At 37.6% G+C, this 19687-nt stretch overlaps 1 protein-coding gene across 1 annotated transcript in view; it reads right to left on the reverse strand.

The window, feature by feature from the left end:
• The window catches only part of LOC150095010 (sodium/calcium exchanger 3-like), a 150995-nt gene that overhangs the window by 20658 nt on the left and 110650 nt on the right, over positions 1-19687 (reverse strand). The window contains exon 10 of the mRNA XM_090411261.1: positions 13661-13839. Within this exon, the coding sequence (XP_090267387.1) occupies positions 13661-13839 (179 nt within the window). The remainder of the gene's footprint in view (positions 1-13660; positions 13840-19687) is intronic.

Raw genomic sequence — 19687 nt, forward strand, 5'->3', positions numbered from 1 at the left:
CTATATAAAGTTTGGCGATTCCAAGCGTAAACAAATATCTGGATAGTGCAACAACCCATTTGGTAGTTCAAACTGAGGCAACTCATAGTAAGGGTGGAGCAAGCTCTGATCACTATTCTTGGTATTTACTCATGTGAACTTAGCTCCTAGGCGCTGTATTACTGTTCGACATTATGAGAGAAGACACCCACTACCCAGACCGGCTTCAACCTTTATTGAGGTCTCATCAGTGAGTAGGTAGAACTAGTTAATACCATGTTTGTAGCAAACAGAACTTGCATCCCTTCTATGAGAATTGCCAAGAGGGTGTCCTAATATAATAAATTACTAATTATATGAAGAGCCAAAGACTTCAATTCGGCGACATGAGCTTATTTAAGTTAAGGGATATTACATCCCATATTGTTTCTTCATTTCCTTCTATGAGAATCGCAATTCTCATAGAAGGGATGCAAGTTCTGTTCGCTACAAACTTGGTATTAACTAGGTCTACCTAGTCACTGATGAAACCACAATAAAAGTTGAAACCAGTCTGGGTAGTGACCTTCTCTCATAATGTAGAACAGCAATACAGCTCCTAGTAGCTAAGTTCACATTATGGGTAAATACCAAGAATAGTGATCCCCATTACTATGAGTTGCCTCAGTTTGCACTACCAAATGGGTCAGGTGTTGCACTATCCAGGTATTTGCTTATGCTTGGAATTGCCGCACTTTATATAGTTTCTATATTCGGCATGAAACTCTTTGAGTTTCTTATTCGGCTAATAAACAATATGGGATGTAATATCCCTTAACTTAAATTAAGTAATTTTAGCCTGTGCTGTGGGCAAACTGACACTAATGTCAGGAAGTTGCAGAGACATTTTAGCGTATCTACTGTCTAGACAGAAGAGTTCAGTCCCTTGACCTCCTTCAAACATTTTTGTGGCTAAAAGATTTAAGCAAATTAATTTAATGCTCGCAGTTTTACAGGTTATAGCTAGACAAAAAAATATCACATTAGTGCATACATTGAATCTGAAAGGAAAATTATACACAAAATGTTTTTCTTTCCATATGAGTCAGCAAAATTAGAAGGAACCTTGTCTGGGACACTGCTAGCAACCTTCCTCTTGTGGGAGACCACTTATACACAACCTGCTGATACCCGTGAAGCAGCCAATCACCTATCCAACTTGTTAGTCTCTTATCCAATCTCATCCATTCCAATTTAGCTACCAACTTATATGGCAATCTATCAAATGCCTTTGAAAAATCCAAATATATCCCTGTATATTCATTTCCCTTATCCAGTGAATGTCGCCTTATTGTAGTACATAAGCAGACTGCTGAAACATGACCTCTGCTTAAGATGTCCATGCTATTCATCAGAAAATACTACTATTATCAACTTAATCCTGAATCCTAGCTCTCTCATCAATTTTTCCCACAACCTCAGATGCACAAAAATACATTTTTAATATCAATGTTTTCACCCCCCCCCCTTTGTGACGTGGGACAGTTTTTTTACCCTCTTTCCATTTCTTTGGGATCTGCCCTTTTGCAAGAGCTCTGACTTCTGCTAAACAGAAAAAGATGCCATTCACTTTCTGGAGCCTTTCTTCAAGGCATAGTAACATGTTGTCAATCCTATTGCCTTATTAACATCAAGTTTACATAACTCTCATATCTCTTGCTCATTCACTCTCAGTTCCTCCTATACCACACTCTACACTATTTGCATGATCACAGTCAGTTTAATAATATACACTCATTTAAGACAACAAAACCTTGAGAGTTATAGACCAGGTAATTTGGATGGTGGTGATAATGATATGTATTATCAAATTGGCCAAGCAAATAAGAAAAGGGTGATCATTATGGATGATTTTAATTACGGCAAATGGAGATTGAAATGATGAGATAGGAACTGGAAGTAAAGAAAATGAGTGAGTATTTGAGAGGTAACTACCTCAGACAGTATGTAACAGGGGGTGCACGAGGGTTGAGGGTCTTGGATTTGGTCATCTCATCAGAGGATGTAATTATAAACGAGGTGTCAAATCATCCACCAATTGGTGAGAGTGACCATGAGGTGATTACCTGGGTGGTTGCTGGCAGTGCGAGGACCTCTGTGAGAAAATGGCATATGTAGAACTACAAGGGGATGATTATGAAGAGCTCAGGAGAGAGCTTGCAGGTGTAGCATGGAATGAGGAGTTAGCTGGAAAAGAGATCAATGCAGCTTGGGGAATTTTCAAAAACTGTCTAGTAGATGCAATGTCTCAATGTATTCCAAGGGTGAGAAGGTTAAATAAGGTAGATATGAGCTGAATGAATAAAGAGATTAAGCATGCAATACAGAGAAAAAGGGCATTGTTGAGGCAGCATAAGAGAAGTGGAAATAACCAATTCCATGAGGTCTACAAAGTCCAGGCAAGGAGGGTGACTTGGTTGGTGAGGGTAGCTAAAGAGAGGTACGAACAGCAGTTAGCTAATGAAGCCAAAAAGAATCCAAAGGAGTTCTTTCGATATGTAGCTAGCAAAAGAAAGAATTATTATGGAAGGATGACACTGATTGGAGAAAATTGTATAAAGACAGCTGTCGCAGAATGTGTGGTTGAAATCCTTACTGAGCAGTTCATAACGGTCTTTCAATCTTGTGAATGTGACTTCATAGAGAGATTGAGAGCACTTGATGATGAGGAGAAACTGAATAAGTGAGCAAGAGGTGTATGTGGAGTTGAGTAAACTAGATGTTAATAAGGATGTGGGACTAGATATTATATCACCATGTATTCTGAAGGAATGTGCCAGGGAGTTGACACCTGCCTTGACATATTTTTTTAATGCAAGACTTGCACTTGGTCAAATTCCTAAGGAGTGGAAGGAGGGCAAGATTGTGCCACTTCATAAAGGAGGTGATCGAACTCAAGTATCAAACTATAGTCCAGGGGTGGGTCACCGCTCGCCCGTTGGCGAAATTTCGCCTGTGCGTCTATTTCAATTCGCCCCTTTGCTGATGTACGCGTATGTACATCAGCAGCACACTACATCCACTATATATAAGAGTTAAAACTTGCCAGTAGCCTGGAGAAGTTTTTAAATTAGTAATTTTTGCCCTTGATACTAAAAAAGTTCCCCACCCCTGCTATAGGCCTATCTGTGTGTCAGGTGCTGTGGTTAAGTTGTTGGAGAGGCTTGTGAGAACTAGGATTCAGAGTTGGGTTGACAACAATGGTATTATTTTTGATGGAGAGCATGGATTTGCTAAAGGGAGGTCATGTTTTAGTAATCTACTTACTTATTACAATAAAGTGACTGCTTCCTTGGACAGAGGAGAAGGATACACACAGTAATATACTTGGATTTTGCAAAGGCTTTTGATAGAGTACCTCATGATGAGTTGACAGTCAAACTAGAGCAGATGGAGTTGGATATTAGATTAGTGCATTGGATTGGAGACTGGCTATCAGATTGGTATCGCTCCCCCCATGCACAACAAGTTGTGCATGGAGGAGCGATATCTAGGAAAAGGAAAATCACTAGTGGAGTGCCTCAGGGGTCTGTTTTAGGGCCTTACTGTTTAACTTGTATATTTATGATATTGGTGAAGATTTGGATGGAGATATTCAGTTGTTTGCAGATGATGCAAAGTTGGAGTGAACCATGAAGAGTAGAGAAGATGTTGTTACCTTACAAGAAGACTTGAATAAATTGAGTGATTGGGCATGGAAATGGGAATGCAAGTTTAATGTTGCAAAATACAGGTAACCCTCGTATAACGTGGATGTTAGGTTCCATAGAAATGCCGCATTATATAAATTGCGTTATACGAGACTTAGATCACATAGAAAAAGTAGGGTTAGGTTCCGAAATCTTTTTTTTTTTAAATTATATAAACAAAAACAATTCATGTAATTCATGTAAGTTGAGAAATACATAGTATAAAATTATAAAAATTACAAATTGTACATAAATTTCATAAATGCATTTCATAATGCATAAATGTTTTAGACAATAAAATAAAGTACATATTTTAATCGTCATCACTGTCTTCAGAAATAACATTTCGTAAATGTTCTTTAAATGGCCGAAGGTCGTCACCAGTTGAAATCTCTTGGACATCATTTGTATAATTCTCATTGCATACTTTGGCTATTTTAGTTCTCAAGAAGTCAGTAATAAGACTTTGCTTTCCACTGTGCTGCAATTTTTTAAGTTCATAATATGGCACTAAACAAATATCCAATTGTCTCATGAATTTTCTGTAAAATTACCTCCTAACTTTCTTGCCTAGTCCAATCCTTCTGCTAATTTCTTTAAACTGATTCATCACAATCAGAATCTTCAGCAGAACTTTCTCTGCATTTGGTTCAACACCATCTATTAATTGTACCAGTTCCTCCTCATTTAAATCTGTTTCTCGATCAATTAATTCACTAATTTCATTTTCAACCATATCGCAAAAGCCTTCTCCACCCAAAATGTGTGCGACGTTTATTATACAACGTAGCTCGGCATCCACTGGAGGTACGAAATTTTGTTCCAGAACGGCTTCAGGCCATTTTTTATTCCAGCAAGCATTCAGCGTAGAGGGTTGTAATTCCTTAATGGACAGAGAAGTAATTTTCACACAATTCAATATTGAAAACTCTTTCCACACTTGAGGCAGTGTCATGTTTGGATTAGATTCCATTTTTTCCAAAATTAATTGAAATGTTCGCCGAATATAATGCGACTTAAATGTTGATATTATTCCTTGGTCGAGTGGTTGAATAAGTGAAGTAGTAATAGGTGACAAAAAAGTTATTTTAATATTCGGATGGCTTAAATTTGTTGGGTGGCCTGGTGCATTATCTAAAATTAGTAGAATTTTTAAGTCCATATTCTTTTTCTTTGTGTAACTTTCTACATTGGGTACAAAACACTTGAAAAACCAATTTTCAAACCATGCTAGCTGTAACCCATGCCTTTTTGTTGGGCCACCAATAAACAGGTAGGGTGGAGTTGTCGAGCCCTTTCATCACGAGGATTTTCGGATCGGTTAATAAACATCGGTTTTGTCATGTAATCACCTGATGCATTACTACAAAACAGTAGAGTAATTCTATCTTTGGAAACTTTGAATCCAGAAGCTAATCTTTCATTTTTTGAAATATAGGTGCGTTTTGGCATTTTTTTCCAATATAACCCAGATTCATCTGCATTGAGCACCTGGTCTGCACTGTAACCACCTTCTTTAATGACATCTGCTGATTCACCCTGGATTTTAAGATTATACAAAGAAAACCGCTTTTTAAAGTTTTCAGACCAACCCTTACTGGCACAAAATCTATGCTGGGAGATTTCTTCTGAAGAATCTTCATTGAGCTCTTTTAAATGTTTATAAACTTTGAGAGCTATTTGCTTAATAAGGTTCCATCCAAAGGAATTTTCTTTTGAGTGCAATCGTCTATCCAAATCATTAGAGATTTCTCCATTTTTTTATTAGAATATCGCGAACACGAGCAACACACTTTGCACTTACCGTTGACCCAGCAATAACACTTTATTGGATTTTATGTTCATTTTGTTTGAATTGTTAATTCATTTAAAGAGTCCTTGTAACAATTCCCGGTTTTTCTCCAATTTTCAACCGATCCAAGATTTTAATTTTTTCTTAGAGAGAAATGAATTTCCTCTTCAATGTTGGCTGTTTCCATTTCATTGCAGTTTTAGTGGCCATTACAATAAAAATAAACTTTTACATAAAAAAAGCATTACATATTGTATGTAACTCATCAGAAAATAAACTGCTCAGTTTGAGAATAACACACTTATGATTTTAAATGCCACCTTTGGCACCTGTGCCAGAGGTGGCACGTCTGAGAATTTTGCTGATATGTCAACGATTTACAGGTGATATCCTTTTATACGCTTATAAATTGCGAGTTTTTGTGTTTGTATTCCAATGCTATAAGTATAATAAACAAGGCGGATGAAATGGTTGCACTTAATTGCGTCTGCGCACCCAGAGATTGTCAGAATAAGTGAGACATGGTTAGATGAGGATGACATCATGACAGGAATAGAGATGGAAAGGTATGATGTGTTTCGTGAGAATAGAAGGGGTAAAAAGGGAGGGGGAGTGCTATTGATGGTAGAGAAAGAGTTATGTCCATACAAGGTAGAGATGCAAGAGGGAAATGGGGCAGTGGTTTTGAGGCAGTATGGTGTGAGATAGAGGTGAATAGAATCAAATACTTGGTGGAATGTTGTTATAAACCTGGTAATGTGGATGGTGGTGATAGCGAAATGTATAGTCAAATAAGCCAAGCAAATAAGAAAAGGGTGATCATTATGGGTGATTTTAATTATGGCAATATAGACTGGAATGAAGAGATAGCAACTGGAAGTAAAGAAAATGAGTTTGAGTTTTTGAGGGATAACTACCTCAGACAGTATGTAACAGAGGGCACACGAGGATTAAGGGTCTTGGATTTGGTCATCTCATCGGAGGATGTAATTATCAATGAGGTATCAAATCATCCACCAATTGGTGAAAGTGACCATGAGGTGATTACTTGGATGGTTGCCAGCAGTGCAAGGACACCTGTGAAAAAAGGGTATATGTGGAACTACAAGGGGAGTGATTATGAAGAGCTCAGGAGACAGCTTGCAGGTGTAGCATGGAATGAGGAGTTAGCTGGAAAAGAGATCAATGCAGCTTGGGGGATTTTCAAAAAATATTTAATAGATGCAATGTCTAAATGTATACCATGGGTGAGAAGGTTAAATAAGGTAGGTGTGATATGGATGAATAAATAGATTAAGCATGTAATACAGAGAAAAAGGGCATTGTGGAGGCAGCATAAGAGAAGTGGAAGTAACCAATTTCATGAGGTCTACAAAGACAACCAGGCAAGGAGGGTGACTTGGTTGGTGAGAGTAGCTAAAGAGAGGTATGAACAGCAGTTAGCTAATGAAGCCAAAAAGAATCCTAGGGAGTTCTTTCGATATGTAGAAAGCAAAAGAAAGAATGATTATGGAAGGATGACATTGATTGGAGGAAATGGTATAAAGACAGCTGTTGCAGAATGTGTGGTGGAGATACTTAATGAGCAGTTCATAAAGATCTTTCAATCTTGAATGTGACTTCATGGAGAGATTAAGAGCAGTTGATGATGGGGAGGAGAGACTGACTGTAAGTGAGCAAGAGGTGTTTGGGGAGTTGAGTAAACTAGATGTAAATAAGGCTCTGGGACTTGATAATATATCACCACGTATTCTGAAGGAATGTGCCAGAGTTGACACCTGCCTTGACATATTTTTTTTAATATGAGTCTTGCACTTGATCAAGTCCCTAAAGAGTGGAAGGAGGGCAAGATTGTGCCACTTCATAAAGGAGGTGATCAAACTCAAGCATCAACCTATAGGCCTATCTGTGTGTCAGGTGTTGTGGTTAAGTTGTTGGAGAAGCTTGTGAGAACTAGGATCCAGAGTTGGGTTGACAACAATGGTATTATCTTTGATGGACAGCATGGATTTGCTAAAGGGAGGTCATGTTTTAGTAAACTACTTGCTTATTACAATAAAGTGACTGCTTCCTTGGACAGAGGAGAAGGATACACAGTAATATACTTGGATTTCACAAAAGCTTTTGATAGAGTACCTCATGATAAGTTGACAGTCAAACTAAAGCAGATGGCGTTGGATATTAGATTAGTGCATTGGATTGGAGACTGGCTATCTGATAGGTATCAACAAGTTGTGTATGGGGGTGCAATATCCAGGAAAAGGAAAGTCACTAGTGGAGTGCCTCAGGGATCTGTTTTAGGGCCATTACTATTTAACCTGTATATTAATGATATTGGCGAAGATTTGGATGGAGATATTCAGTTGTTTGCAGATGATGCAAAGTTAGGACGAACCATAAAGAGTAGTGAAGATGTTGTGGCCTTGCAAGAAGACTTGAATAAATTGAGTGATTGGGCAAGCAAATGGGGATGTGAGTTCAATGTTGCAAAATGTAAGGTTTTAAAATTTGGAAAACAAAGATGGGATGCAGAATTTATGCTTGGTGAGAATATATTGTTGGAAGTAGAGGAAATAAGAGATGTGGGGGTGATAGTGGATAAGGATCTAAAATTTAGGGGACGCATCGCCAAAATTGTGAAGACAACACAAAGACTTCTGGGAATGATGCGGAGGACACTGACGTGTAGAAGTAGGGAGATTCTTGTTCCATTGTATAAGGCTTTGATTAGGCCACACATGGACTATTGTGCCCAGATATGGTCACCTGGTTTTCAAAAGGATGAAGAGATGTTGGAAACGGTCCAAAGGCGACTGACTAAGGTAGTTTCTGACCTCTGGAATGTCGAGTATGAGGAAAGATTGAAAAGATGTAATTTGCAGAGTCTAGTGGAGAGAAGGAAGAGGGGAGATATGATAGAGACCTACAAGTTGGTAAGGGGTTGTTATAGGATCAATGGTGGAGAAGTTCTACAGAGAATAGTGGGAGATCAGGGAAGAACCAGAGGTCATTGACTCCATGAGGTGTTGGGGTAATAATAATAACTAATAATAATCTACAAGGACAGTTATATACATGGTGGGCAAGAATGGTGCTCTTCATGGTGATTCTTGTTATTAATTTTGATGGGGTAGATAGGGCAGTATGCCCAAGTCTATGCAAGCACAGACTGCCATTGCCTCTGCTATAGTTACCTGGGTTTTGCCGAATTTGTCTCACTTCCAGAGCAGTGGCATCACTAGGGGGCTGTGTGCCACAGGCAGTACTTTGAACATTTTTGAACTTTTGTAGTTAATTCTAAAATACAGTCTCGAGAACTCAGTTCCAAATATTATAATACTAAGGCAAATTTTCCTCACAATTGCTGTAAGTATTGCTAGTTGTGAGAGTAGTTTTTCTAAATAAAATTTGATTAAGAATTACCTAAATTACTATGAAATAGACTTCGCTAATGTTCGACAATTTTGCTAACAGAAAAGAAAAATAACATTTTAGAATGTTGAAATTAAAGTTTTACTTCAAAAATAAACAGTGTTTTAATGGCAACAGCTCTAGCTATGCCACTGTTCCAGAGACAATCTCTCTCTCTCTCTCTCTCTCTCTCTGATTTAAACTGAAATTTGAAGTAGCCTAGCTTTCTTTCATCTAATGAAGCACCAAGGCATGTCAGTCTTCTTTTTGGTAGTCAGTTCTGGATGGTTTATTTTGCTCTTATTTCCTGAACCAAGGTAATCCATTTTCTCTGTCTTTCCACACTATCAGGGATGCTAAACAAGAGGATTCTGGCAATCTGATTTGTGGCAGGAACACATACTTTGTTTAGAGGTTTGTATACGGTTCTCATAATCCTGTTGTTTTAGGAGGAGGAGTCTGGTTTCTTCTGTTGTACCTTTGATGTAAGGTATATATATAAAATCTGGTTTTGGAAAGAGTGGAGTTTTTTTTTTTTTTGAGTTAGTGAGTTTTTTTTAGTTTTTTTTTCAATGATTAATTAAATAGAACCTGTTCTTCCAAGTGCATTGCTGGTCCCTGAAGACAAATTTCTGTGTCATGGAAGCTAAAGTTTTAATGTAAACTTTAGCTTGTAGATATTATCTGTAACTTAAAATTTGTAACTAAATTTTTAAAAAGGCTAGAACTTTTTTTCATCTTCAAGAGTGAAACTAATTTGAGTTTGTAGAGCTTGTTCCAGGAGCACTGCACCTGAAACAACAAGCTCTACATACATCATGGACGTCGATAGAGCATGGGAAGTGGTCAAGGAGAATTTACAGGAGGCTATGGCCGATTGTATACCTAGGGTTCGAATAGTAAAACAAGTAGTAAATGGATGAATAACAGCATTAAGCTGGAGCTGCAAAAAAGAAACACCTGTGGAGGGAATTTAAAGAAAGGGGTGACCTGCAGGCACACGAACGGTATAAAGTGCAGGCTAGAAGGGTAACGAGTGTGGTAAAAAAAGAAAAGCGGATTATGAAAGGAAAATAGCTATGCAAGCTAAAAGAATCCCAAATTTCGATATGCTGCAAGCAAGAAAAAACTGTACATAGCAAAATGATTTTAAGGAATGACAATGGTTAGGAGGTCACTGAATCAGTCGATATAGTGGAGTTACTGAGCGAGCACTCTGCAAAAAGTATATCATCCAGGCGGTGACATTGAAAAAATGAAGGAACGGGAATTAGTTTATACAGGAATTGTGATAAATGAAGTGGAGGTGAATAGTCTATTACAGAACCTTAATGTGAATACATCTGTGGGATTGGATGGTATACCGGCACGGGTCTTGTGTGAAGCGGCTAAAGAATTATCAGTGACCTTGACCATGCTGTTTAATCTGAGTCTCGAGTCTGGTTTAGTCCCAAAAGGTGTGGAAAGAGGGGGAAAATAGTTTCACTACATAAAGGAGGATCCAAGACTACGGTTACAAATAACCGAACGATCAGCATATCAGGAGTCGTTGTCAAGGGAAAAATACAGGAATGGATTGATGAAAATGAGATACTGTATGGGGGACAGCATGGCTTTGTGAAGGGTAGATCATGCCTCAGTAACTTGCTCAAGTTTTATAACAAGGTGACGGCTGAACTGGATAAGGATAATGGGTTTACAGTGATACTGCTGGACCTGGCAAAGGTGTTTGACAGAATACCACATGGAATTCTAATCTGTAAACTACAACACATGGGAATGGATATAGAGTTGGTGAGATGGATAGGTGGGTGGTTGATGGAGAGATATCAAAGAGTAGTTTATTCAAGAGTAGAGTCCAAAAGATGGCCTGTGACTAGTGGTGTGCCACAGGGTTCTGTTCTTGGACCACTGCTGTTTAATCTGTTCATTAACGATATAGGGAAGGATCTAAGAGGAACGGTTCATTTGTTTGCTGATGATGCAAAGTTGGGTAGGGCGATAGTGAATGCAGAAGATATCAAAATCTTGCAGGATGATTTGGATAGATTGGAGTTCTGGGCTAAGGAGAATGGACAATTTAATGCGACAAAATGTAAGGTAATGCATTTTGGAGTGAAAAGATTAGCAGCAGTATACCACGTTGGTGGAACTGTACTCCAGAAAATTGATGAGGCCAGGGACTTGAGTGTTGGTGGATAGGGAGATGAAGTTTAGGGGGCACATTGCAAAAGTGACTAAATCAGCTCATCAACTCACTTGGTTGTTGAAAAATACTTTCACAAGCAGAGACAAGCAAGTTATTGTACCTCCCTCTGTACCAAGCCTTGATAAGACCTCATCTCGACTACTGTGCCCAGATTTGGCCACATCAGTTCCTTCTTGCAGAAATTAGTTGATAGGCAGAAAAGGGAAGATATGATTGAGACATTCAAATTGCTAAAGGGTTTCTATGGGATTAATTCAGAGGATATTTTTGAGATCAGGACTGGTGGTGGGAGAACTAGGGGACATCTATGGAAGCTGAGCAAGAGTGTGGTTAGTAAGGGTGTTAGAGCTGGGTTCTTTACTTTTAGAGTGGTAAATGAGTGGAGTAAGTTGCCAGAGTCTGTTGTGGGTGCTATTACGGTGAGCGAGTTCAAGGCAAGGTATGAAGATACTGTGAGAATGTCGTATAGTTGTGTGGACATGATGTTTAAGGCCTCCCTCGATGAGCCTAAGGACTCCCTGGAGTCGCCCGTAATAATAATAATCATTCCAACAAAATTGATACGAATAAAAACCCTTTCCAAATGCCTTAAAAAGATATCCCCCCCCCCCCAAAAAAAAACAGGCCAGGCCACACACATACACCATCTTTACCCTACAAAGATAAACAGATAAACTGTGCTGCTCCTGAAACACAGAATGATATACTTATTTTTTTTTTTATCTTCCAGGCACAAATCAAAGATTACCACAATCCTCTCTCCTTCCCAGGTATTTACAGCATCCCCTGCTAGTGTGGATGCTCAGTATTTTTAAATAGACAGCACACACTGCCTTAATCGGGAAAAAAGAACAAAAAAAAACATCCAGAATGGACAACAAAAAAAGTGAACTAGTACAACATGCCTTGGAGAAAGACCACTTTAGATGGAAAAAAGCCAGGCTGCTTCACAAAATCCCAGTTTAAATCTAAGAAGCTATTCCTGGAAGTGGTACAAGTTCTACAGAACTCAGGTAACTTGCAAAACCAATGATCTTGTATAGATTTTGGGGCACTGCCCTATCTACCTGTCAGCATTAATAACAGGAATCACCATAAAGAGCACCACTGTCAACCCTCCATGCACGTGATCCTTGTTCTCAAGGTCATTTTCTCGTCTTGCTTCACTGAATAACATTTGCTTGAGTTAGTTAAACAATCAGCTTGTAAATTACTTTTAATCAATAAGTTATTTATTTGCATTTCAATTTCAATGTAGTTTTCTGTTCCAGAAACTTCAACATGCATGATAGCAATTCATTTCACATATATATCTGGTCAATGTATATGTACACAAACAGTCATATCCTTAATTTGAATGAAAGAGGGAGAAGAAAAGCTCAATTTCAGTTTATATTCTGCCTTATCTATGCAATCTGTCAACTGTGACTTCACACCTGCCCATCTCAGCTCATCTTTATCACTTACTCCATATCTCTCTCCTGAAATTTAACTACTTCCTTACATTCCAAACCATCTCACTCTTATGCTGACACTGACCATCCTCTTATTCATTCTCTACTGCCTCCAACATCCACTCTCTTGATGTTGGTCCATTCTCCCCCCCCTCTCCAAATATCTATCCATCTTACCCTTGTTCTTTCATTACTCCTTCCCCATTAATAAGCACTGTAGTCCCATCTATTCTGTTCCACTGATTCACATCATTTCCTGTAATCCAACTCATTGCAACCTCTTTTTAGTAAGATTCTTTCCAGATGACTCACAAAATCCATTTAAATATAATCACCACTTTTATCTATTACATCCTTTCTTCAAATACATCCCACACATTAACAAACTGTATCCCTTTCTCCCCATATAGCCCTGCCTTCACACTACTAATGATTCTTGCTTACTACCTCCTCACCGTTATACCTTGGTAACACCTTAACAATTTTTCGTGTATTTTTAATGGTAGGTAACACTGGATGTATCTCACACACACACACACACACACACACACACACACACACACACACACACACACAAGAAATAGTTCAATACCAGCATACATACATTAAGCTTAAAACTGTTACTGCTAATAACAGTAACAAGTTTTAAAAAAGTATCAAGACCTACAACACAAGTATCTGGTAAGCAAAGTTAGGTCAATGCATCAAACTGTTTCAGTTGTTTCACAGCCAGCACTAAAAATCAATTTCTAGTTATCATTAATGCCTGAGAATAGAAAAAATGTGAATGAGAGAGATTTACATTTTCTGTGCATAAATAAGGAATGAAATTTTGTTTATGTAATATAAGAGAATGTTGGTTTCTCCCATTTATTAGAGGAAAGAATTGATTGAAATATCCTAAAAACTTTAGTAAAACATATTTTTGATCATGAATCCTATGCTGTGGTGGGAGGGGGAGAATAACTGGAAATGGTCATCCAGTATTTGTTAGAAGTTGGGCATTTTACTTCTATTTTATAACACAAGAGAAAAATCTAAATTTAAATCTTGGCCAAAGTATAAAATATGTAAAATTTATATTTACCTTCCAACCAAAAGTCAACAAGTGTAAGAAATAGTCCATAGGTGTAGCATTTGTTATATCACCACCATTGACATTCATTGCGCATTTGATCTGTTCAGTCCAGGTTTCTGTATGCATCTTAAGATTATCAACATTTACATTTGTCATCACTGTAATTCTGTTCATGATACAGTTGAAATCTACAAATAATGAAGAAAGGTATGAATGCACTAAAATATTAGTTCATATTTAAGATGGACCTTATCAAAACTAAGATTATTAAATACTAATGTACACAAAAAAGTTAACTTCCATTGTGAACAATATACATGTATATAATGCTTAGCTTGCATGAGGAATAAGGCTTCATGGACAACTAGGCAACAGGACATCTACAAATACCCCTTCCAATATATCTCCTATAATTTATCTGACCCATTTATTTGAATTACTGTACTGAGAGATGTCCCAAGATACTGGGACAGTATCTTGGGACATCTCTCAGTACAGTAATTCAAACAATACTAAGAATAACATACAGTTAGGGTGCATGATTACAAACAAATCCCAATATGCGTGCAGTAGCGTGTTATAGAATTAAATTAAAATATAACTGGAAAAAAAAAAGATAACATATATTTTACACAATTTCGTATGACAATTTCCCAGACTTTAAGAATAGTAATACTAAATGGATACAATCTTAAAACAACTAAAAAAAATCGATCACTTTTCCACACATCAACCTAGACAAGAAGAAACCCATAAGATTCCCATACCTTATGTCGAAAGCATCTCCGAACGTCTTTCAAAAATTATGAAGAAATCCAGTCTTGCCATTCATCAACCAGATCTATAACTTGTTACCTTCTCCTAAAGACAAACTCTCACCTCTGATGTTACTTGGCATATATGAGGTCCCATGCTCCTGCAAGTTATCTTACTATGGAAAGACAGGTAGTGTTCAGAAATGCGTTTCGGAATGTCAGGACCACATTTGTCTTTTCAAACCACAGAAATCTGGCCTCGCTCAACACCGAGTTGAAAACCCAAACCATGGGATCCATTGGGAAAAGACAAAACTTTTACATAGATCTTTATATAAAGATGAACATTTGTATAAAGAAAGTGCTGAAGCCTTACTACAAGACCAAATTTAAACCGTAATGATTACTTTCTTGCTATTCTTAAAATATGGGAAATTGTCATACAAAATTGTGTAAAATAATCTCTTATATGTATATATATATATATTTTTTTAGTTATATGCAGTTTGAAGCTGGGAAGGGTTATCAGTAATAGTGCAGATGTGGCAGCCCTGCAAAAGGATTTGGATAAACCAGACAGATGGGCAAATGAATGGGAGTATCGGTTCAATGCAGCAAAATGAAGTCTTTAGGTTTGGGATCCATCGATGGGAGGATTCATATTTGATTGAAGGAGCTGTACTGGAGGAGTAGGGGAGACAAGAGATCTGGGGGTGATGATTGATAGAACACTAAAATTCAGGGAGCATATTGCAAAGGTGGCGAGGGTAACTCAGAGGATTGCTGCAATACTGAGAAGGACACTGACCTGCAGAGATAAAAGAGTTATCATTCCATTGTATAAGACTCTGATCAGACCACACCTAGACTATTGTTCTCAGATTTGGTCCCCAGGATTTGAAGGGGATAAATTGACTGTGGAAAGGAACAGAGGCAGATAACAAAGATGTTTTCAGGACTGTACAATATAAGTTACGAGGATTGACTGAGGGAACGTGGACTGCAGAGTTTGGTGGATAGAAGGAGAGGTGATATGATTGAGACTTAAACTGTTGAGAGGCAGTTACAGGGTAGACATTAGAGTTCTTTCACTTGATGGAAAGACAGAAAGGAGCGATGACAAGGGGCTCTCCCTGGAAGTTACGAAAGGAGGCTGTGCACAAGAGGGTGAGGAGTGGTTTCTTTGCATGGAGGGTGGTTGAACCTTGGAATGCATTGCCTGAGAGAGTGGTTGGAGCAGGAACAGTCAATGGGTTCAAGGAGTGGTATGATAAATTTTGTGTTTTCTATAAACAACCTCCCGTGATGAGTCTTTTGACTCCATGGAAGCCTGGATAATAATGATATTTTAATTTAATTCTATAACACGCTACTGCACGCATATTGAGATTCCATTGTAATCATGTGCCCTAACTGTATGTTATTCCTAGTATTGTTTGAATTACTGTACTGAGGATGTCCCAAGATACTTGAGATGAAATATTTACATATTAAAACTTATCACTGTGGTTAGTACATGTGTTTTTTAGTGATGAATTCACCACAGGTTTCATTGTATAAAAAAAGGAATACTTGGTCAGAGGATCAGCTGATGGCCCAGGCTAACAGTAACATCAGAAGTTTGTAATTTCAAACCAACTTGCAGAGCACCCACGATAAAGGTGGTTGTTCTGCAAGTGGTAGAAAACAAGTGCTTTGACCATGATACCCAAATGAAATGTGTATGAGAGAACAATGGCAGATGAAGCAAAAACTAACAATACAGTACAAGACTTATACAAAAAAAAAAAAAATTAACAAAATGGTGAACAAGAGAAGAATGTCAATGTTTGCATTTCTCGATGAAATACAAAAGGTGTAACATGACACTGAGGCTGCTATACATCAGATTAAAACTAGCCAAAGAAACATAAGGCAGAGTCCATGCCAGAAGATAGTAGCAAGAAATGAACCAATAAAGAATGTGATTGCATGGTATCAAGAATTCAAAGACAATGGTTAGATTCTACTCCTCCTAAAGTGTTTGGGGGAGAGCTTTGTTTCATCTGCACAACAAGGTTTATTTCATTTATGTGTTTTCATTATTTTATTTCATTCTGAATCTAACCTAGATTTTTATAATTATTTTTTCATCAGAAGAATTTTATAGTCTTGGAACTGACCTTACATGGACAGTTTATAATTATTTTATGTTATCATATTTTATTTATGTGTAAGGAAGTTTTTTTAAACTTTGACCTAACTGGGTTGTCTCCCAGTAAATCTATCACTTTGCTGAATGTTGCCCAACTGTCACTGAGCCAAATAAGACTTAAGCTATGAAAGTTACTATTGCAGTGAGAATTTAGAGTATGGAAGACTATAACTTCAATTCAAGGAGAATTTTAAGGAATTGTTTCATTATATGGCCAGTAAAGGAAATAACAGGGGAGTAGAAATCCAACCACACCTCCTCCTCAGCAGCTCCCCCTGGACACTTGAAGCTTTTCACCAGATTTCTAATTGTCCAATTTCAAGGTGACTAACGTGGCAACAGCATCAAATTTTCTAATGAAGAGTCATAGAAAGATATCAACCAATGCTACTGCTTCCAGGGCAGCCGATGCATCTGGGACTGCAGTCCGTGCTCCTGATGATAAATATGCTACGTGGACTCATTAACATTTTGCAACTCAATATCAACGGTACTCAGAGAAAAATGGATGAACTTAAATACATGCTTTACAAAAGCAACATCCATATAGTATTAATAAATTAAAGACTTAAATCAGTATGCTAGTCAAGTAAATAATTGTTTAATATCCGAATAGGTTTTTATTATTCGAATAGAGCCTCTGTCAAGATGAACCTGTCTCTGGAAACTTCGACAGAAAATTACAAATCCTTACTTCACACATCAGTAAAGCTGCCAAAGCAACAATACCATCATTATTTACTTGACTAACATACCGAATTAAGTTTTTAATTTACTTTATTAATACTAGTGGTCAAGAAAAAAAAGGTCATAATATCCATATAGCTTGTGTACAAGAAACAAAACTGAACAAAAATCTGAACTTCAGCATCAAAGGATACAAAGTTCTTATGAAGAATAGAGAGGAAAGAGCAGGTGACAGGCTTGCTATCCTTTTGAAGACCCCAGAAATCAAATTCAAAGAAATCGTCCTAAATCAATATTTAAATAACAGTTCGACAAAAGCTCAAGCTGTTGAAATACACCTACCAAACCATTCTATTTCAATCACAAATGTCTACCACCTTGATAATACAAATATTGATACAGACATCATTGAAAAGCTAAGTGAATCTCCAACTGAAACAACCATTATACTTGGTGACCTAAATGCAAAAAGCCCAACGTGGGACTCCCCTGATTTAGACCATAAAGGTCAACAATTGGAAGACCTCTTTACAGATTTGGAACTCACAACAATTAACAATCTCTCTAATCTAACTACAGGAACTGAATCTGCTATTGACATCACAGCTATTAATTATAGCATTGCATCAAGTGCACAATGGAAAATCTTGGGAAATGCCATCAGTGACCACAGACCCATAATAACAACGCTAAACTTCAAGATTGATCAAGAACGGCAAATCAAAAGGACATGGAACTTCAGAAAAGCCAACTGGACAAGGTTTATAATAAATTTAGTTTAATCCTTTATCCAAGTGTGTGCAAACAAAGTTTGCGCCTGAAAGTATCTTCAGGACTGGGGTAAAGTGGTACAACACCAGGCAACTCCTTAGAAAGGTGGAGCAAGCTACCAACACTCCTATCGCAGAATCTCCCATAATGCAACACACATCTCCTTGCGGATACATATAATGTTATGCATTAAGGGAAGGGCCACTACCCTGACTAGTTGACCTTTATTGAAGTCTCTTCAGTGGGAGCAAGGCCCAAGTGGAGATACCAAGGCAGAAGCATTAGCAAGGTCATCTCCTCCTATAGGAGCTGCCAAACGGTGTGCCACTAGTCTGGGTAGTGGTCCTTCCCTTAATGCATAATATTATACGTATCCGCAAGGAGATGCGTGTTGAATTATGGGAGATGCTGAGATAGGATTGTTGGTAGCTTGCTCCACCTTTGCAAGGAGTCGCCCGTGGTTGTACCACTTTACCCCATTCCTGAAGATACTTTCAGGTGCAAACTTTGTTTGCGCACATTGGATAAAGGATTAAACTAAATTTATTATAGTCTGACCAAGTGAAAAATAAACTTTCGACATGGACAAGGTTTACTCAAACCTTGGAGCCTCTGTCAAGACGAACCTGTCTCTGGAAACCTCGACAGAAAATTACAAATCTTTACTTCACACATCAGTAAAGCTGCCAAAGCAACAATACCAAGAGGCAAGCAGAAAAATACCTGGATACCATACTGGAAAGATCACAATATTGATTCAATGATTACAGAAAGAGACAATATCAACGAACAATTCAGAATTAATAAAACTGATGAATACAGAAAGAAATTAATGGACATAACACACAAAATAGAGCAGGAAATTTGGAAGTGCAAACAAGAGAAATGGGCAGAATTTGGCAGTAACCTGGATCCAAGAAAAGACAGCCAACATTAGAACATTATTAGAATCCTAGACAACAATATCAAAAAAGAGAACCAACAGAAAACAAACTTCATCATAAATACTGGGAAAGAAGCTATTACAGATAATGAAATTGCAAACACACTGGCAAAAACCTATTCAAACAACTCCAAACTTCAGTATAACAGAGAGGACAAGACCCTCAATAAACTCAAGTAAAATACTAAAACAAGCAAGAACATACCAAACTAATGACATCTTCTCCGAAGAATTTACACTAAAGAACTAAATTCATCAATTGAGAAAACTGCATCTAATAAATCTCCTGGTAATGATCTTATCTTTGGTCATATGGTCAAACACTTTGGCAAAAATGCCAAAGAACACTTCTGGACATTCTCAATACCTCTTTTCGAACAGGCAAACTTCCAAAAGAATGGAAAAAATCAGTTATTGTACCCATCCTGAAACCTGACAAAAATGCTGCAGAATGTCAAAGCTATAGACCTATCACATTAACTAGCATACTTTGTAAAATTACTGAAAGACTCATACACTCCAGGCTTATGCACTGGCTGACAAAAAATAAGAAAATCAACTACTACCAAACTGCCTATAGAACCTGTCATTCGACAACAGATCAATTATTCCACTTCTGCCAAACAATAATAGACTCATTTCAGGAAAAACCAACAAAATAGACAACTGCCATATTCCTTGATATG

Source organism: Typopeltis vanoorti, chromosome 21 (genome assembly GCF_054136105.1).
Source record: "Typopeltis vanoorti isolate ZY-2024b chromosome 21, IOZ_Tvanoo_1.0, whole genome shotgun sequence".
NCBI lineage: Eukaryota > Metazoa > Arthropoda > Arachnida > Uropygi > Thelyphonidae > Typopeltis > Typopeltis vanoorti.